The following is a 21,702-nucleotide window of genomic DNA, read 5'->3' on the forward strand; positions in this document are numbered from 1 at the left end:
TCCTTCTCTCTGTGTTAGTGCTTCATACTCAACGGTTCCTATGGTGGCTTGTATTATTCTATAATCTTTGTTTCTTTCGACAGCAACTCAAGAAGTGTAGTCTTCCTTCCTTCTAAATATCAGTTATACTCCACTGTATATGCAACTGTATCTTGAGTAATAAATGTGTAAAAATGAATGGTAGTTATCTAGTTTGGGTGGCATTCTATCAGACATTGTTTGCTTGCATTTCTGCATTTGAGGATGTTTTAGAATTCAATACAGTGTGCAAACATCAGTCTTACTGAGACGTCGACTTAAATCCGAGGATATCTGTACCTGGCAATCTATTTGATTCTGTAATATCACTATACACAAAATACCTCGAATGCTAATACCATACACGTGATTCGGGAGGAATAATTTATTTTCATCTTGATAAAGGTCAGACGAGCTTATTCAAAAAATCTAAATAAATATAAGTTGGATGGATAAAATGAGAAAGAATAGGTTTTGAATTTGGTATGAAGCATAAACTTTGAACTGAGCTGAACAGTTGGAACAACAGCGCAAAGTAACAAACATTAAAATATATCAATCAAATATTCCACTCAATTGCTTACATGTTCCATTTGATTCCAATTTTAACTTGTAAGTTTTGGTACATAAAATACTAAATTTCGCAATGGGATGTGTAAGGTAACCATAGCAACTGCAAGTGTGGGTGTTAAGTCATAATGCTTATTTTGAAACATTCTCAGCTTTTGGATTTAAAGATCCTCCATATGACTTACATTTAGTCCTGCATTTTTTTCCAATACAAAAGAACATTTATTTTAATCCCGTCTGCTGTGCATAGTTTTCCCAGATCATTGTTCATACTTTCCGTGATCACGATTGCTTTGTATAAAATGCTCAAGAAGGGGGAGCACAGAAAGCACTGTTTCTACAGAAATGAATGACAGTCCTCAAAAAAATAACAATTAAATTGGTGGAAATATTACATAAGACTCCGCTACAGACAGCAACAAAAACAGTTGAAACTAAGTAGTATTGCTGTGGTAGAATACCAATTGAGAGCAAAATAGTTCCTCCAACTTTGAGGTCAGATGCTCTATTAAGTGCCAAAGCTTGGTATGTGCATTACTCCATTACTTCATAGAACAACAAGCAGTAACAATATAGCCTGGGTGTCGGTCTGTTTCTGCTCCCTTGTCAACTAATGCCAAACAATGGAGTAGGCAAGAGCACAAACTGTTATGGGACCAGGTTAGTAACAATAAGGCAGGGCAACCAAGAGGGACTGCAGACTTAATACAACAAGACTGATGCTTCCTTCTACTGCTCTGACTGCTGCTTCCTTCTACTGCTATGACTGCTGCTTCCGTCTACTGGTCTGACTGCTGCTTCCTTCTACTGCTCTGACTGCTGCTTCCTTCTGGTCTGACTGCTGCTTCCTTCTACTGGTCTGACTGCTGCTTCATTCTACTGCTCTGACTGCTGCTTCCTTCTACTGGTCTGACTGCTGCTTCCTTCTGGTCTGACTGCTGCTTCCTTCTACTGGTCTGACTGCTGCTTCCTTCTACTGGTCTGACTGCTGCTTCCTTCTACTGCTCTGACTGCTGCTTCCTTCTGGTCTGACTGCTGCTTCCTTCTACTGGTCTGACTGCTGCTTCCTTCTACTGGTCTGACTGCTGCTTCCTTCTACTGGTCTGACTGCTGCTTCATTCTATTTCTCTGGCTGCTGCTTCCTTCTACTGCTCTGACTGCTGCTTCCTTCTACTGCTCTGACTGCTGCTTCCTTCTGGTCTGACTGCTGCTTCATAAAGGCTGCTGCTTCTTAAAGAATGCTGCTTCCTTATACTGCTCTGACTGCTGCTTCATTCTGGTCTGACTGCTGCTTCCTTCTACTGCTCTGACTGCTGCTTCCTTCTACTGCCCTGACTCCCCAAAAACACAAGTATTGCTGAGCCTGCTGTGCTGTACACACATTTTACTATAACCATGAAGGTGAGTGGGGAGGGGTGTCCAGATAACTGTACTCCTAATCTTTGTTCTACAGTATGTCCAATTTTGCTCAGTAATAGACTAAGCAAATGATGTGGTGTTTATACAACATTGATATATGAAAGGTTGTACTGTATGTGTCACACACACTCATTCTACAATTCATCAATGTAGGCATATTGGCAATTGACCAGATTATTCAAATGAGAACTACTTTGAGACATCTTGCCAACAAAGCTATCCAGTTTTCTTCCAATGCGCTCAGTTGTGAGTCAACTGACTGTAATGGTGAATTTCAATAAAAATTCAGTTTGAGCTTTTCAAATAGCCAGATTGGTTATAAGTGCATCACAGGTTGCTGTGAAAATTACAAACATTGGTTTAACTTCCCACAAGCTCCTACTACTGACAATCAAAGAGTACAAAAACGTTAATCTGACTGGGTCGTATTCACTAGGAACCAAACAGAGGCAAAAGGGCAGAAACGTAGAGGGACTACCTGAACATACTAAGAAATAAGAATAACACCACCAGCACAGTTCTGGTTATATGGGAGAAAATGTGTATTGTTGTTGGTCTCTGCTGGTGTCTTCTACCTGAGGCTTCTGCATACTACAGAGAGATCTCGCTTTCTTCTTCTTGTGAACAATTGACCTGATTATTGAAATGATAGATATATACCTTTGAGACATCTTGTCAACAAAGCTATTCAGTTTACTTCCAATGCCAATGTGCTCAGTTGTAATCTTCTTTTTGCGAGCAGAATCAGGATGAACCTCGGTAACTGTTACACTGCTCCTTGATGCTGCATGTCCATGTTGGTCATAGACTGGAACCTTGCCCCTGCTTTGCTGCGTGTTGACACGGTCCTCCTACCATACTGACTTTACTTTGTCACCTGGTAAGATATTTAAAATGTAAATAAAAAACATGCTTGGATACAAAAGCATCACTAACTAATCAGTTCAGAGACGTATGTTAAGGATACTAGCCTATGGCTCTGAACCAAGTAGAGAGTGACCCTCAGTTATGACACATGCTAAATGGCATATATTATTATTATTACATGCCATTGCTTTGTTCTGTACTGATGTTATGGTGTTTGTGTTTTTCTGTGTTGAACACCTCCGTAAACACTAGACTACTTTGTACCTGGAAAGTGAATCAATGAGCAGCTAAAGTTAACAATAGCAAGTCAATAATTTAATGACGAACTAACGTCAGTGCAGTCTATTGACTTGAATTAACTATGCGACCCAGACCAATGATTTCCAGACCGATGGTCATTTGTCACTAGTTACTACAGCCATAATGGCAAAATTGGCAATGGCAAAAATTCATGAACATTTTTTGGTCATAATTTAAGGTTAGGCATAAGGTTAGTAGTGTGTTTAAGGTTTCGGTTAAGGTTCAAATCTGATTTTAAGAAGATACATTTTAGAAATACGCGGGGTTTAGCGATGAACTATGACTTTGTGGCTGTGGTAACTAGTGACGACCCAGACGAACGAGGTAACGTAGAGGATAAAGAGAGGCCCAACTCGGCGGAAAATCTGTCTCTCTCCAGCAGGTGGCGTTTTTTCCTTGTTTCGCCTACCAAGCAAGGAGTTTTTGTATGGAGGTCAATGAGAGTGTCGAATTTGGTCAACAAAAAAATGTATGGCTTATTTGACAAGTTTTTGTATTTGTATTTAATTGGGATCCCCATTAGCTGCTGCCTGCCGCAGCTAATTTTCCTGGGGTCCAAACACATTAAGGCGTAAAACAATCCAGTTTACACATTACACCTAAAACAAAAAATATAAAACAGTACATGATATAACATTAGTACACCACTACATATCTACAATACAAAACGTATAATACCACCATACAACAATATTACAATGTACGTGTATGTAGAGTGCGTGTACTAGCGTTTGTGTGCATCACAGTACCCGCTGTTCCATAAGGTGTATTTGTATTAAAGAAATATATGATTCTACTGCTGCATCAGTTACCTGATGTGGAATTAAGAGTTCCATGTAGTCATGGCTCTATGTAGTACTGTGCGCCTCCCATAGTCTGCTCTGGACTTTGTGAAGTCTGGTGGTATGTCTTGTGGGTATGCATGGGTTTCCGAGCTGTGTGCTAGTAGTTTATTAAACAGACAGCTTGTTAACACTTCCTACAAAAATAAGTAGTGATCAAGTCAATCTCTCCTCCACTTTGAGCCATGAGATTGACATGCATATTACTAGACTGCTTTGTGGACAACGACTCCCATTGTCAGGGCGGAGAGACATGTATCTTGTCAGTGTATCCATAATCGTTGGGAAACATTAGCTAATGCCTGCATAGCTCATATAGATGTTATTAAATGACTAATTAGTATTAGCTGCGTGGCTTTGGTAGAACACTAGGAGCGGGCAGCTATATTATGCAAGCTATATCGCCTATTATTAGCTGGCTAACGTTGAACTTATCATTTTGGTTGTTAAAAGAGAATACGTTTAATTTGATAAAGTACAGATATTACTTAAATCGGTCAGCTAGCTAGCTGTGTTAACTTTTTAAAAAGGAAGCAAAATTAATATTTCGGTCTGAACTCCGCCCAGTAAGTGGCGGTGAAGGCAATTAAAGGTGTGACATCTGCCTTAAAACGAAAGTTAGATGGAAGAAGACGCCATTTGAACGCTGTTATTTAGCAAGCGAGTGATTTAACAAAACACCGAGAAAAATAAATTAGAAGACAAGAAAGCGCAAGACGGGACAGCCAATCTTCATTTACTCAGTTACTATTAGCAGCTATCCAACATTTTGACCGACACCCCTCCCACCAAAAAGAAGTTGTTTTCTGGACTAAGTTAGCTACCATGGCGTGCACAGCTACTTTGAAGCGTTCAGTGGAGTTGGAGGCCCTTCACAGCCCTCAATCTCCAAAACGGCGAAGGTGCAGCAATCTGCCCGGGACTCCGGTCTCCCCGTCTCCAAAGCGATGCAACTTGCTGTCTGCTACAGGTGACAACAGTCCGATGTCACCCCAACCGACTTGTGGAGGAGAACACAGGCTCACCCCAGGTTAGTCGATTGCCCCAATTGAGCTGGATGGACATAGTAAAAGAGGCTATCTAATAATAATTAAGCCTACTTTTTTAAAGGCTGTAGCTAATAGGCCTTACACTGAAGCAAGACAAGATCATTATGATGTAAAAGGCATATACATAGAATATGTAGTTAGCAAACGTTAGCCACTAACGATATCTAAAATAGAAAATGACTCAAGTGAAAGTCACCTGGTAAAATTCTACTTGAGTATATGTCTAAATTTTTCATGTCAAAAATCGAATCAAATTCTATTTGTCGCATGCGCCAAATACAACAGGTGTTCCTTTACGACAAGCCCTTAACCAACAATGCAGTTCAAGAAATATAATGAAGAAAATATTTACTAAATAAACTTGAAGTTTAAAAAAGTAACATAATAACAATGAGGTTAGGGTAAGAGTCTATGTGCGGGGGTACAGGTTAGTCGAGGTAATTTGTACATGTAGGTAGGGGTAAAGTAACTATGCACGGATAACAAACAGGGAGTAACAGCAGTGTAAAAACAAAGGGGGTGTCGATGCAAATTGTCCGGGTGGCCTTTTGATTAATTGTTAACTGACATTGCCTAGTAGATACAGTTTAAGTCAGAAGTTTGCATACACCTTAGCCAAATACATTGAAACAATTTGACATTTAATCCTAGTAAAAATTCATTGTCTTAGGTCAGTTAGGATCACCACTTTATTTTAAGACTGAAACGTTAGAATTATCAGTGATTTATTTCAGCTTTTATTTCTTTCATCACATTCCCAGTGGGTTAGAAGTTTACATGCTCTTAATGAGTATCTGGTAGTGTTGCCTTTAAATTGTTTAACTTGGGTCAAACTTTTCGGGTAGACTTCCACAAGCTTCCCACAAAAAGTTGGGTGAATTTTGGCCCATTCCTCCTGACAGAGCTGGTGTAACAGAGTCAGGTTTGTAGGCCTCCTTGCTCCACACACTTTTCAGTTCTGCCCACACATTTTCTATGAGATTAAGGTCAGGGCTTTGTGATGGCCACTCCAAATACCTTGATTTTGTTGTCCTTAAGCCATTTTGCCACAACTTTGGAAGTATGCTTGGGGTCATTGTCCATTTGGAAGACCCATTTGCGACCAAGCTTTAACTGATGTCTTGATGTTGCTTCAATATATCCACGTAATTTTATTTCCTCATGATGCCATCTATTTTGTGAAGTGCACCAGTCCCTCCTGCAGCAAAGCACCCCCACAACATGATGCTGCCACCCCCTGTGCTTCACGGTTGGGATGGTGTTCTTTGGCTTGCAAGCCTCCTGCTTTTTCCTCCAAACATGCTGGTCATTATGGCCAAACAGTTTTGATTTTGTTTCATCAGACCAGAGGACATCAGACCAGAGGACATTTCTCCAAAAAGTACCATCTTTGTCCCCACGTACAGTTGCACACCATATAGTCTGGCTTTTTTATGGCAGTTTTGGAGCAGTGGCTCCTTCCTTGCTGAGCGGCCTTTCAGGTTGTCGCTATAGGACTTGTTTTACTGTGGCTATAGATACTTTTGTACCTGTTTCCTCCAACATCTTCACAAGGTCCTTTGCTGTTGTTCTGGGATTGATTTGCATTTTTCGCACCAAAGTATGTTTCTCTCTAGGAGGCAGAACGCATCTTCCTGAGTGGTATGACGGCTGCGTGGTCCCATGGTGTTTATACTTGTGTACTATTGTTTGTACAGATGAATGTGGTACCTTCAGGCATTTGGAAATTGCTCCCCAGGGTGAACCAGACTTATGGAGGTCTACAATTTTTTTTTTTGAGGTCTTGGCTGATATTATTTTGATTTTCCCATGATGTCAAGCAAAGAGGCACTCAGTTTGAAGGTCAGCCTTGAAATACATCCACAGGTACACCTCCAATTGACTCAAATTATGTCAATTAGCCTATCAGAAGCTTTTAAAGCCATGACGTAATATTCTGGAATTTTCCGAGCTGTTTAAAGGCACAGTCAACTTAGTGTATGTAAACGTCTGACCCACTGGAATTGTGACACAGTGAATTATAAGTGAAATAATCTGTCTGTAAACAATTGTTGGAAAAACCTGTCAGGATGCTCTCGTTGGTGGGCTGTATAACTTTTTGAGGATCTGGGGTCCTAGGCCAAATACCTACATGTTTAAAACAGACCACCATAGTCCCTGTGCCCAAGAAAGCAAAGTAACCTGCCTAAATGACTACCGATTCGTAGCACTCACATTTGTAGCCATGAAGTGCTTTGAAAGGCTGGTCATGGCTCACATCAACACCATCATCCCAGAAAGCCTAGTCCCACTCACACAATTTACATACTGCCCCAACAGATCCAAAGATGATGCAATCTCTGTAGCACTCCACACTGCCCTTTCCCACCAGGACAAATGGAACACCTATGTGAGAATTCTATTCATTGACTACAGCTCAGCCAGCGTCCACATCACCAACAAACTAGCGTGGTCTTCACAGTCGTGAAGAGGGCACGACATATAACCTATTTCCCCCTCAAAGAGACTGAACATATTTGGTATGGGTCATCAAACGGTTATACAGCTGCACCATCGAGAGCATCCTGACTAGAGGTCGACCGATTAATCGGAATGGCCGATTTTATTAGGACCGATTTCAAGTTTTCATAACAATCTGAAATCGTAAAAAAACAACAACATTTATACCTTTTTTATTTAACTAGGCAAGTCAAAGTCACTTATTTTCAATGACTGCCTAGGAACTGTGGGCTAACTGCCTTGTTCAGGGGCAGAATGACAGATTTTCACCTTGTCAGCTCATGGGTTCCAATCTAGCCACCGCACAGTTAACTAGTCCAATGCTCTAACCATTGCACTCCACGAGTAGTCTGCCTGTTACGCGAATACAGTAGAAGCCAAGGTAAATTGCTAGCTAGCATTAAACTTATCTTATAAAAAACAATCCATCATAATCGCTAGTTATAACTACTAATCCAGTTTAGCAGGCAATATTAACCATCTGAAATTGTCATTTCTCTTGCGTTCATTGCACGCAGAGTCAGGGTATATGCCACAGTTTGGGCTGCCTGGCTCATTGCGAACTAATTTGCCAGAATTTTACCTAATTATGACATACATTGAAGGTTGTGCAATGTAACAAGAATATTTAGACTTAGGGATGCCACCCGCTAGATAAAATACGGAACGGTTCCGTATTTCACTGAAAGAATAAATGTTTTGTTTTTTAAATGATAGTTTCTGGATTAATGACCAGAGGCTCATATTTCTGTGTGTTATTATGTTATAATTAAGTCTATGATTTGATAGAGCAGTCTGACTGGGCAGCAGCAGGCCCGTAATCATTCATTCAAACAGCACTTTTGTGCGTTTTGCCAGCAGCTCTTCGCAAGCACAGCGCTGTTTATGACTTCAAGCCTATCAGCCTAATGGCTGGTGTAACCAATGTGAAATGGCTAGCTAGTTAGCTGGGTGTGCGCTAATGTTTCAAACGTCACTCGCTTTTAGATTTGGAGTAGTTATTCCCCTTGCGCTGCAAGGGCTGTGGAGCGATGGGTAACGATGCTTCGAGTGTGGCTGTTGTCGATGTGTTCCTGGTTCGAGCCCAGGTAGGGGCGAGGAGGGGGACGGAAGCTATACTGTTACACTGGCAAAACTATAGTGCCTATAAGAACATCCAATCGTCAAAGGTATATGAAAGGTATATTTTACATGGCACATATTACTTCTCCAACACTTTGTTTTTTGCATTATTTAAACCAAATTGAACACGTTTCATTATTTATTTGAGGCTTAAATTGATTTTATTGATATTTTATATTAAGTTAAAATAAGTGTTAATGCAGTATTGTTGTAATTGTCATTATTACAAATTTAAAAATTGGTATCAGCTTTTTTGGTCCTCCAATAATCGGTATCAGCGTTGAAAAATCATAATTGGTCGACCTCTGGTAGCATCACTGCCTGGTATAGCAACTGCTCGGCCTCCAACCGCAAGGCACTACAGAGGGTAGTGCGAACGGTCCAGTTTTTTTGTCTTCACTATTATTCGACAATGTAGAAAATACTACAAATGAAGAAAAACCCAGAAATTAGTAGGTGTGTCAACTTTTGACTGGTACTGTACATACGGTCACTGTAGGGACGACGCTGACATCGTCAATTGATGAAGCCGGTGTCTGAGGTGGTGTACTCCTCAATGCCATTGGATGAATCCCGGAACATATTCCAGTCTGTGATAGCAAAACTGTCCTACAGCGTAGCATCCATGTCATCTGACCACTTCTGTATTGAGCGAGTCACTGGTGCTTCCTGCTTTAGTTTTAGCTTGGTAGCAGAAATCATTTAAAATTCCTTAAATTAAGCAAACGGCACTTTTCTTTTTTATTTATGGATAGCCAGGGGCACACTCCAACACTCAGACTTAAAAAAAAAATATATATATATATATAGTTTTGCAAACGTGTGTTTAGTGAGTCCGCCAGATCAGAGGTGGTACGGATGCCCTGGTCATGATAAGTGCATGAATTGGACCATTTTCCTGTCCTGCATTCAAAATGTAACAAGTACTTTTGGGTGTCGGGTAAGAAGTACATTATTTTCTTTAGGAATGTAGTGAAGTAAAAGTTGTCAAATATAAATAAAGTACAGATACCACAAAAGACAAATATAAATAAAGTACAGATACCACAAAAGACAAATATAAATAAAGTACAGATACCACAAAAGACAACTTAAGTCGAAATGATTGAATATTGAATATTTTTACTTAAGTACTTTACACCATTGCTAGGAAGTCATTTATACATCCATCTACCTACCAAATTGAAAAAAATGATGGATTGATTAGGTGCATGCATGTGTGACCATGTTTTATCACGCAACTGAGAGACATGTGGGAGGCCTGGGTTGATGCGTGAGGAAACACTCATTCCAGGATACGCCAATCATGTTAAGATTACGTTTTCTGTTTCTCCTGTCCACAGAGCAGATTGTCCAGAATCTTAGGCAAGAATACAGCCGCTATCAGAGGAGGCGGAAGCTTGAGGCGTCCTTCAACCAGAGCCAGTCCCAGAGTCTAAGTGATGGCCCAGGCCAAAGCCCTGGCTTCATGGCACCAAGCGCCCAACCAGGTGTGTTTTCATGCACTCCCACCAAGCTGAAGGAGATGCTGTTAGCGTCTGATGGCAAATAAATGATTGTAAGAATGAATAACACACACACTGTGCTGTCTCACTGTCGGGATGAGTAACACACACACTGTGCTGTCTCACTGTCGGGATGAGTAACACACACACTGTGCTGTCTCACTGTCGGGATGAATAACACACACACTGTGCTGTCTCACTGTCGGGATGAATAACACACACACTGTGCTGTCTCACTGTCGGGATGAATAACACACACACTGTGCTGTCTCACTGTCGGGATGAATAACACACACACTGTGCTGTCTCACTGTCGGGATGAATAACACACACACTGTGCTGTCTCACTGTCGGGATGAATAACACACACACTGTGCTGTCGCACTGTCGGGATGAATAACACACACACTGTGCTGTCTCACTGTAGGGATGAATAACACACACACTGTGCTGTCTCACTGTAGGGATGAATAACACACACACTGTGCTGTCTCACTGTAGGGATGAATAACACACACACTGTGCTGTCTCACTGTCCGGATGAATAACACACACACTGCTGTCTTGTTTTCTTGGTGTGGTGAATAAGAGCCACCAGAGTTAAATTCTTAAGAATTCTGCATGTGTTTATTCTAGATGTTTCAACATCCTGACCTAGTAAGGTGGTTCTTTTTAACCATCGATAGGGCACCCTATTCCTGATGTAGTGCCCCTGTCAAAAGTAGTCCACAATAAAGGGAATAGGGTGCCATTTGGGATTTTGCATGTGCTGTTGTCAGGCCACAGACCATTCCTTGTCATGTTATGGTTTCTCCAGGGTCTTCTGTGAAGAGGGACCAGCCCTGTTTCACACTGCACCAAGTTGGCTCTCTGTGTGAACGGATTCTCAAGGACCATGACGAGAACATCCGTGAAGAGTATGAGCAAGTCCTCAACACTAAACTGGCAGGTATACTGAGCGACTTCCTCTTTACAGATATGTGCCAGGATTCATGAAGCATCTGAGTAGGAGTGCTGATCTAGGATCAGTTTCACCATTTTAGACCATAATTAATCATTTTACATGAGGGGGAGTTGGGACCGGATGCCAGATCGGCTCTCCTACTCTTAAAGGCTTTAGGAATACAGGCCCAGATTGACATCTCATGGTCAGACAGCTCAGTTTAATAGTTTTAATTCCATAGATCATTTGACGTTTTGGTTCCTTCCCAGAACAATATGAATCGTTTGTGAAGTTCACACATGACCAGATCATGAAACAATATGGCGCCAGACCCTCCAGCTGTGAGTTCCAACGATATCACAACACGTTAACTTTTATCCTCGTGTTTCTGCAGGGCCTGTTTTTTTAAATCATCATTTTCTTATTTTTCAGATGTCTCATGAATTATCTTAAATAAGGAAGTTACCCGCTCTCACGTCTAGACTGCTGCTCGCCTATCTCCACGTTTTTCTTTACTACTTCAGTGCTATGATTTTCTTTTTGACTTAACACTCAATAATCTGAGTTGTACTTGTGTGGGTGTGCTCTTTTTTTTGGGGGAGATGGATGGTTGACGTTCCTTTTTAATAAATTGCTGCAGAAAGCTAGGCTGATGTGACTTCTATTTAACCTCCCAAACCCACTGCTGCAGCATGAATCCTCATTTTTCACCAACCATACATGAAAATGTTTTTTTTTTTTTTAAATTTAATGAGAGTTATTTGCCATTTTGTGCTTTATCTAAATTGTATTTGATGTTATACAGGGGGTACTTCAGTGTACTACAGACGGTTTTGCTTTTCTTGAAACATATTTTTGTACATGGCTGACTCCCTTGTCTTGCATATTTCAATTGATCTACCCTTTCCAGAAAATGATCAGGTCAACCCCACGATAATCTGTTTGGAATTGGCAAGGTTCTTGTTCAGACATTCTACCCAATTATGCTGCAATTGAGGAGATGCCAGCAAAGCATGTGTTCTTATACAGAGCTCTTTATAAAATATGCAGGCTATTACTCCCAAGAATACCATGAAGGGAAGGGCTCATTTATTGACTGATTAAGATCCTTTTCACAGGGATAGACTATGGTTGAGGCTTTGTTTCGTGTGAGAATGAAATGTGGGGAAACTGCACCTATCCTCTCTTGGTTTGGAATAAAACACCATTGAAGAAAAAAAGATTGCGGTCGGAGTAAAGTATAACTGTGTCTAATATACCCATGGTTGAAACTGCAGTCCTTTAAAAAAACATTTTTTAATCTATAATACTTGGGCCCTTGAGAGGTGTGTAAGGGAACCACACTCATTGTAGTGACCTTCTCAAAGTTTTCGATCTGTAGCCGGTCCCCCTTTTTTAAATTTATTTTATTGAATGTTCTGCATATGATTTAAAAACTCTTAATGTACTACTTGATATCCCTATTAAATGACTAGTTGTGGGTTATTAGTCAGGGGATCCTATAATACTGGTGTGTTCTGTAAAGCCTGTGATTAGGACTGACGGGGTTATTTAGTCCTTTTACATAGTACTACTGAATACAGTGAATGTATGTCTTTAACGGATGGCTTTGGGTTGAAACAAAACTGATTTTCATCATTCAAACATGAACTAATGTGCTTCTTCACAAGCTGTGTACATAGGGTGCAAGCCTACCATTAGGAAGTACCATTTTAAATGCATCATGAGTTACGACCTTTCTGACCATTTCTTTACACAGACGAAGACTTGATTCTCTAATTGTGTGGTTTTGGATTGAGTTCTACAAGAAGATCTTACTATGAACTTTTAATCAAAAATACCCAATCAATTTTTTTTAATTTTCCTACATGTAATAATGTGTGTTTTTTGAGCTCAGTTTTGCTGTACACAATTATAACATTGTTGAATAAAGCCTTGATTTGAAGGGAATCATTTTGAATGTAGTTCTTGTGAGTTAAATTAGAAGACATTAAGCCGAATATGAGTCGGCACAAGTGTTACATTCAGTAGCAAATGAAAATAGTGCACTGGGGGACAGCATTAATGTAGCATTTTGAACAGCATTTTGTAAACATTTTTCATAACTATGGAGAATATCAGTCCATGAAACACAGTATCACAAATACTTGAAAGATTTCTAGTATCGAAAGGGTCCAATATATTCAATGTACTGTCGAAGTACACGGTTATGATTGCTCGACACTACTGAAGCTACTCAAGAACAATTGGTATGGGAGGGAGACTTCCATTTTCTATGGCTTCACAATTAAACCAACAACAAACCTGGTAGAACAACCTGTTCTCATAGCATTTTGCTTTATCTAAATCCGGACCGGACGACATGGCCTCCGATTTGACACACTGAACTCAGTCTGCAAAGTAGTTGGCGAACCAGGCAAGGCAGTCATTAGAAAAACCGAGGCTACGGAGTCTGCCGATAAGAATGATTGACAGAGTCAAGCCTTGGCCAGGTCGATGAAGACTGCTGCACAGTACTGTCTTCTATGGATGGCGGTTATATCATTTAGTACCTTGAGCGTGGCTGAGGTGCACCCGTGACCGGCTCGGAAACCAGATTGCACAGCGGAGAAGGTACGGTGGGATTCGAGATGGTCAGTGATCTGTTTGACTTGGCTTTCGAAGACCTTAGATAGTCAGGGCAGGATGGATATAGGTCTGTAACAGTTTGGGTTCAGGGTTTCTCCCCCTTTGAAGAGGGGGATGACTGCGGCAGCTTTCCAATCCTTGGGGATCTCAGATGATACGAAGGAGAGGTTGAACAAGCTAGTAATAGTGGTTGCGACAATGGCGGCGGATAGTTTCAGAAATAGAGGGTCCAGATTGTCAAGCCCAGCTGATTTGTACGGGTCCAGGTTTTGCAGCTCTTTCAGAACATCTGGATTTGGGTAAAGGAGAAGCTGGGGAGGCTTGGGTGAGTAGCTGGGGGGCGGAGCTGTTGGCCGAGATTGGAGTAGCCAGGCGGAAGGCATGGCCAGCCGTTGAGAAATGCTTGTTGAAGTTTTCGATTATCATGGATTTATTGGTGGTGACCGTGTTACCCAGCCTCAGTGCAGTGGGCCGCTGGGAGGAGGTGCTCTTGTTCTCCATGGACTTTAGTGTCCCAGAACTTTTTGGAGTTAGAGCTACAGGATGCAAATTTCTGCTTGAAGAAGCTGGCCTTTGCTTTCCTGACTGACTGCGTGTATTGGTTCCTAACTTCCCTGAACAGTTGCATATTGCGGGACTATTCGATGCTATTGCAGTCCGCCACAGGATGTTTTTGTGCTGGTCGAGGGCAGTCAGGTCTGGAGTGAACCAAGGGCTATATCTGTTCTTAGTTCTGCATTTTTTGAACAGAGCATGCTTATCTAAGATGGTGAGGAAGTTACTTTTAAAGAATGACCAGGCATCCTCAACTGACGGGATGAGGTCAATATCTTTCCAGGATACCCGGGCCAGGTCGCTTAGAAAGGCCTGCTCGCAGAAGTGTTTTAGGGAGCAGTGATGAGGGGTGGTCGTTTGACTGCGGACCCGTAGCGGATACAGGCAATGAGGCAGTGACCGCTGAGATCTTGGTTGAAGACAGCAGAGGTGTATTTGGAGGGCCAGTTGGTCAGGATAACATCTATGAGGGTGCCCTTGTTTAGAGATTTAGGGTTGTACTTGGTGGGTTCCTTGATGATTTTTGTGAGATTGAGGGCATCTAGCTTAGATTGAAGAACTGCCGGGGTGTTAAGCATATCCCTGTTTAGGTCACCTAACAGAACAAACTGAAGCTAGATGGGGGGCGATCAATTCACAAATGGTGTCCAGGGCACAGCTGGGAGCTGAGGGGGTTTGGTAGCAGGCGGCAACAGTGAGAGACTTATTTCTGGAGAGAGTAATTTTTAAAATTAGTAGTTCGAACTGTTTGGCGATGGACCTGGAAAGTATAACATTACTTTGCAGGCTATCTCTGCAGTAGACTGCAACTCCTCCCCCTTTGGCAGTTCTATCTTGACGGAAAATGTTATAGTTGGGTATGGAAATCTCCACATTTTTGGTGGCCTTCCTCAGCCAGGATTCAGACACGGCAAGGACATCAGGGTTGGCAGAGTGTGCTAAGGCAGTGAGTAAAACAAACTTAGAGGCTTCTGATGTTGACATGCATGAAACCAAGGCTTTTTCGATCACAGAAGTCAACAAATGAGGGTGCCTGGGGACATGCAGGGCCTGGGTTTACCTCCACATCACCCGAGGAACAGAGGAGGAGTAGGATGAGGGTGCGGATAAAGGCTATCAAAACTGGTCGCCTGGGGACATGCAGGGCCTGGGTTTACCTCCACATCACCCGCAATCAAATCACAATGATGTTTGACCAGTTTCTGTTTTAGCCAACTCCAATGACGCTATATGAGAATGACAATAGTAGAGAAAGCTAAAACAGCCAGTGACATCCTGACAGACGTCATGGACAGCAACTACAAATAGTCATTTGACTTTAGTAACAAATAGAGCAAGCATTAAGGAATTATGAATTAGACGCTACATATTTCACAACTTTGAAACTCAAAAAGGGCCTGGATTGTCTGGTTCAACTAGTACTCCTAGGGCACAGGCCACAGTAAACAAAACCAAGGATTTGTCCAAAATGGGATCCTATTCCTTTTATGACTAGGGCCCATCGGTCAAAAGTACCGCACTATATAGGGATGTGGTGCCATTTGGGATGCAACCCTAACCTTCCAACAAGCCATAGCTATTGATTTTGTGTAAATTGAATAAAAAACATGCAATAGCTGGGGGGTGTCAACTTAATTAGATTCACAGGGAGTCATCCATGTATAAAATTGGACATGACCGATTGATCTCCAGTACGGAGAAAAAGCACTGATGGAAAAGTATAGTGTACCATGGTGGAAGCACTCCAGACTCTCATATAATTTAATATGGCATGCATTCACTTTGACTTGTATATGTGAAGAACAACTGAATCTAGGCCCCCGAATCCCTTGAATCAGGAAGTGAACACGGAATTACAGTGAGATTGCAACAAGAAGTATTTCAAACCAGAGGCCTCATTTATAAACATTTGCTTTGTTTTTACACTCACATTTTAGCATGCAATCAGTTCTTACAATGAGAGGAAACAACATTATATAAAAGTTAAAATCCCAATGTTGGCGTGGAGTAGTACAGGTGTAGTATAGTAGGTTGATTGGGCTCAAGGTCATGGCAGAGGGCATAGAGACCAATAGTGATGACAGAAGGGTCAGTATTAACAAAACCACAGGAAAAACTAAAGGCAATTATTGAACAGGGTTTATTGAGTTCAGCGATATAGCTGCTTAATGACTCGGAATATCCCTTTCATTGGAAGGGCCAAACAGCCAGCTGCTTGTGAACAGATTTAGCAATAATCTGACATTGTATATCAGAACAAGGTAAGATAAATTATATTTGGACTAATATGGACAATTTTGTTAAGTTTATTTACAGCCAAGATAATTAGATGACAAGACAATCCATTCCAGCGTGTCTTTTGAACAGGATTGTAACCTGTAGCTTTGAAATCACCATGGCTATGGCTTTGTTTACACAAGCAGACAAATTCTGATATTTTTGCCAAACTATTGGGAAAAGACGTGATTTGAATGGTCAAAAGACCAATAATTTTTGGGGGGTGGAAATCTGAATTTGTCTGTGTAAATGCAGCTATTGTGCCAGTATTGTGGTGTTAAAACTGTGTTTGGGAACAGTGCTAAGGAACAATCTACAGTTATGTGTAAAGAAAACATGTATTGCATAATATATGTTACTAATAACTGATATAGAGTATTATTTAATCTGTTGTAGGTTTCAAAGGTTCATTCCAAAATGCCAAAGTTTATTGATTGAAGGTGTGTGGTTATCAATGAGGAATAACTTATCATGGCCCATGGATAAATAAAAGAAAATGAGCTTTCCTATTCAGTCCGTCTCACTATGAAACAAAGAAATTCACACATTCTGCAATTGGTTACCAACAGTAGTTTATTGAGATTTGAGTTTGATCAAACTGTCATTCTCCAAATTGAGTAATTCTGCAACACAATTCTGACACATGAGAATACAGTGACTTGATGAATAATGGGAATGAATAGTATCCTAATTGTTTTGTACTTATTCCCAAAGTAGACACCACTTAGTAACCACTGGCAGGAATATCAATCCACTTCAGATATATTTGACCTAATAGATTTTTACTTTAACTGCTGGCTCCCCATAGAGATGCACTCAGAGCCACTGGGGCCAAAAGGGGGTAAGCCAGTGCTCTGGCTCAGTGTCTGTGTATCGGACAGACCACATCATATTCCACTACAGGCATCACAGGGTAGAGCGCCACCGAGGGTCACAGGGGTTTGAGGTCCTCTGAGAGCAGCCACAAATAGACAAACGATTGGATATTTTGGCGGTCCCCTATTACCCGATGACCTGCAGGGCTCCCCTCCACCGGCAGTCCGTTCATACTGCTGCAAGGTAAATGACAACTAATAGTATAATTGATTTCTCTTGGCAGGCTATAAAGTTCTCACCAACCCAGGCCAACGGGCTGCTTTTTGCTTTGTTTTCATTTAATCAGCTGTGGAGTTGTGGGCTGGGTATCCTATGGTTTACTAAGAAGATAAAGAGATTGACAATGAGCACAGGATTGTATCAAACATCCAAATATTTTGTTCTAAAATGTCTGTTTATGTGCATATTATTTCCCCAATGAAAGGTAAGTTTACTTGTGTGATTTTAGATTGAGTTTTAACTTATTTTTTTCCCACCAGAGCCCTCCTGATTTAAACTCACAAAGACCACTGCATTCTAATTCATATAATTTACATATTTTTGGGGGGTGATCATTTTCTCTGTAACTAGGCAATTATTTCATTTGATATTGTATTACCTAATGATCATTCAATTAGGACTAATGGTTATCATTAGTCCTTGATTAGCAAGTGATATAATGATTATTAAAGAGACAAATCAGCAGTTGAAACAATGAGTGTTTTTCCCGCCTGTTTCATGAAAACGCTGAGGGATGGGGCTGGACATTTTTTTACCACTTTCAAATTCATACAGAACTATGAATGCAAGGACTGGCAATCCATGATATCAACATTATAGTTTTAACCATTTTTTGAGGCTGTAGTGTTTGTTAACGTTTAATTTGTTTAAAAAAACATTAGGAGCAAAACAAGCTTATTATTTTGGGTTCTGACAGGGTACGACAGTTGAACTAAGCTCATGAGGCATTTATAAAAGTGATATTCTTCAAGGATCAATGGGTACATATCCTTAATTTAGAAATCCCAAAATGGATGTAGGAATGTCAGGTTTCCCCTTTTATATCATCGTCATCATCAATTCTGCTTTATAATAAACATTGATTGTCCATGTATTATTGACCTCACCATACACTTCATCTTGACAATCCATTTCCTGCTTTTTAACATGTCATTTTCTCCATTACTTAGCAAAACCCACGTGAAGATGGGAGATTGGAACTTCCTGGGTGGGATCTTGGAGGAAGTGCATATCCACTCCACCATGGTGGGAAAGATCTGGCTGACCATCCTGTTCATCTTCCGGATGCTGGTGCTTGGCGTCGCTGCAGAGGACGTGTGGAACGACGAGCAGACCGACTTCATCTGCAACAGCGAACAGCCAGGGTGCCGTAACGTGTGCTACGACCGAGCCTTCCCCATCTCACTCATCCGCTACTGGGTGCTGCAGGTCATCTTCGTCTCCTCACCCTCTCTGGTTTACATGGGCCACGCCATCTACCAGCTGCGAGCTCTGGAGAAGACGCGCCACACTAACAGGGCAGCATTGCGTCGGGAGCTGGAGGCAGTGGAGCTGATCGAGGTGCGGAGACGCATCGAGAGGGAGATGAGACAGCTGGATCTGGGGAAGCTCAACAAGGCCCCGCTGAGAGGGTCCTTGCTACAGACTTATGTGGCCCACATCGTCACCCGCTCTGTGGTGGAGGTGGGCTTCATGATGGGCCAGTACCTCCTCTACGGCCATCGCCTGGACACTTTGTTTAAATGCGAGAGGGAGCCGTGCCCAAATGTGGTGGACTGCTTTGTCTCCAGGCCCACGGAAAAGACTGTCTTCATGATGTTCATGCAGGGCATCGCTGCCGTCTCCCTCTTCCTCAGCCTGTTGGAGATCACGCACCTGAGCTACAGGAAGCTTAAGAAGGGCCTCCTGGCCTACCACCCACACCTGAAGGATGACTACTACCGTAGCAAATCCAAAAGAAACTCTGACGTCAAACAAGTTAACATGGGGGGAACCTCTGGGGGCTGCAAGCCTGTTATCCATAGCGGACCCAGTGGGTACACACTCCTGATAGAGAAACAGGGCAACGGACCGACGCATTCCCTCCTCAATGCCTCCTCTGCCTTTGTTCCTATTCAGGTGGACCCTGGTGTCGAGCCATGTACAGACAGTCACGATACAGCCAGTAAGGAGGCAGTGCCAAGTCCTGAGCACAACAGCAACTCAAAGAACATCAACCGTGAGACGACACGCTCTGCCCTTGTGGACAAGAAGAATGAGCCAGAGGATCTTGTCGTGCGTCCTCTACGCCACCTTGTAGATCCTCTCACCCACCACATGGACTTCACAGGGTCACGGGGCTCTGAGTACCCCACCCTACCCGTGCTACCCTTGATGGATGCCTCCTCATGCCCGACCCTTTCGGTCATTGCAAGAAAACCACGGAGGGTCAGTGCCCCCTGGAACTGTTCCACTGTGGTGGAAGGGAATGGCTCAGACAGTGGGGACTCCTTCCCTGGGACGATAACCATGAAGCCACGCTGTAGCTTTGCTGCCAGCAGAGCCAGGGCCTTCTCTAAGCCGGACATCAAGAGACTCAGCAGGCCCCAGAGCCAAGACTCAATAGAACTGAGCTCAGTGTCTCAGCACAGCCGCGATGGCAACAGCCCTCCCGTCTGCTCTCCCAACCGCCGAATGTCACTGGCAAGTAACGGCAGCAGCAGGCGAGCTCCAGGCGACCTGCAGATCTAAGGTTTATTACCTTATCTCATCATGTCACAAGAAACTGTTACGATGTTGGGGCTTCAGAGTGGCGCAGCAGTCATTACAGACCCTGGTTCAATTCCACGCTGTATCACAAGCCGTGATTGGGAGTCTTATAGGGTGGCGCACAATTGGCCCAGCGTTGTCCGGTTTAGGGGAAGGTTTGGCTGGGGTAGGCCGTCACTGTAAATAAGAATTTTTTCTTAAACTTGCCTAATTAATTAAAGGTTAAATAAATAAAAAAATAGGCTATGCTTCAGGGTAAACTGTTACGGTGTTAGCTAAGTGTGCCCTGAAGTGTAGCCCAAGAAATTATATTATTCCATATAATTGCAGTTCTTGAGACAGTGATGTTTTTCTGTCAGTGAAGTTGAGTACACAGTATTACCGTTAAGATAAACTGTTCTGGGCCCAGGCCACAATGCATTTTGTCAGTCTGTTTTTATGCACCAAGTTTGCACCTGTTATTTTCAGAAGACAAAAAGCAAAGCAGAATTTTGCAATGGAAAACACTTAGTAAATCTAGATAAAAAAGACAGACATTGTTACCAGGTCTGTTTTAGTTCGAAGGACTTTCATTGCATTGCGTGCATTTAAATGCAAGGCTCACAGCAATGAACCAAGAGCAGTAGAAAGCAGAATCAGAAAATCTATATCCTTTAGGCTGTAATTCGCAATTACGTAACACAAAACTCAATGATATTCATTGGAAAGAATGTGTTAACAAGGAAAAAGTTTCAAAGCATGATTTCCTCAATATTGTATTTAAGGTATTGTACTTTTAAAAAGCACAATAACCAAGTGAATTTGACTTTACAATTTAAATTAGTGGCTGGAGTTCACTAGCTACCAATCAAATCAGAGGACATTTTCCCAGTGACATAATCTATTTGAGTATCAGCCCAAGACAGTTTCTTTACTCACGATATAGGCTTCGGGCCAACTTTATTTAAACTATCCAATGAACAACAAAGCAACAGCTTATTTCAGTTCAACTATAATTGAACTACTACAACAATGTAGTCTTCGGCTAAACCAGTTACATAATATTTTCAACGTGTTCTGTTTTCTTTCAGGTCGGGATACTGCAGATGTCCTCCATCCTGAAAAAGCGTTGATATTGTGGCACAAAGCCCACTAATCATTTGACAATATAAATTATACATTTTGATTGGGACTGATTTTGAACAGGCCTATTGCTTATATGAAGCTGTACTTTGTTTTTTTTTACTAAACACTACATCATACAATTGTGAATATACAAATCAATGTATAATAATTTCACTTGATAAAATAAAGTACTACTATTCTTGAATTACTAATGAGATTATATTTTAACATAATTAGTTTACAGAGATATAAAATTATAAATCCAAACAGCAAGAGGCAAGAAAATTGGCTTTGAACGCCAAGCCTATACTGGACCAGAAGTAGTAGGCCTGTTGTCACGGTGACCCTGTGTGTGTGGCATTTAAATGAATAGGCAAGGA

At 41.7% G+C, this 21,702-nt stretch overlaps 2 protein-coding genes across 3 annotated transcripts; both read left to right on the forward strand.

Annotated features, from left to right (window-relative positions):
- The first annotated feature begins 4,502 nt into the window (after positions 1-4,502).
- On the forward strand, positions 4,503-13,084 carry LOC118377636 (akirin-1-like). Of its 2 annotated transcripts, none has more exons than XR_004824292.2 (5): positions 4,503-5,046; positions 10,030-10,176; positions 11,009-11,140; positions 11,376-11,475; positions 11,567-13,084. XR_004824292.2 is itself a non-coding variant. In XM_035764580.2 (5 exons), exons 1-5 carry the CDS (start codon positions 4,842-4,844, stop codon positions 11,575-11,577), a joined length of 567 nt encoding a protein of 188 aa, XP_035620473.1. In that variant the 5' UTR covers positions 4,528-4,841; the 3' UTR covers positions 11,578-13,084. The 2 variants fall into 2 exon arrangements, 1 of the variants encoding a protein (XP_035620473.1); XM_035764580.2 differs by having other exon boundaries at positions 4,528-5,046; positions 11,404-11,475.
- A 3,503-nt stretch (positions 13,085-16,587) lies between these two features.
- Positions 16,588-21,392, forward strand: LOC118377637 (gap junction alpha-9 protein-like). Its single transcript, XM_035764581.2, has one exon. The coding sequence runs from the start codon at positions 18,617-18,619 to the stop codon at positions 20,198-20,200; it is 1,584 nt and encodes a 527-aa protein (XP_035620474.1). The 5' UTR covers positions 16,588-18,616; the 3' UTR covers positions 20,201-21,392.
- The last annotated feature ends 310 nt before the right edge of the window (positions 21,393-21,702 follow it).

Source organism: Oncorhynchus keta, chromosome 20 (assembly GCF_023373465.1).
Source record: "Oncorhynchus keta strain PuntledgeMale-10-30-2019 chromosome 20, Oket_V2, whole genome shotgun sequence".
In the NCBI taxonomy this organism is placed as follows: domain Eukaryota; kingdom Metazoa; phylum Chordata; class Actinopteri; order Salmoniformes; family Salmonidae; genus Oncorhynchus; species Oncorhynchus keta.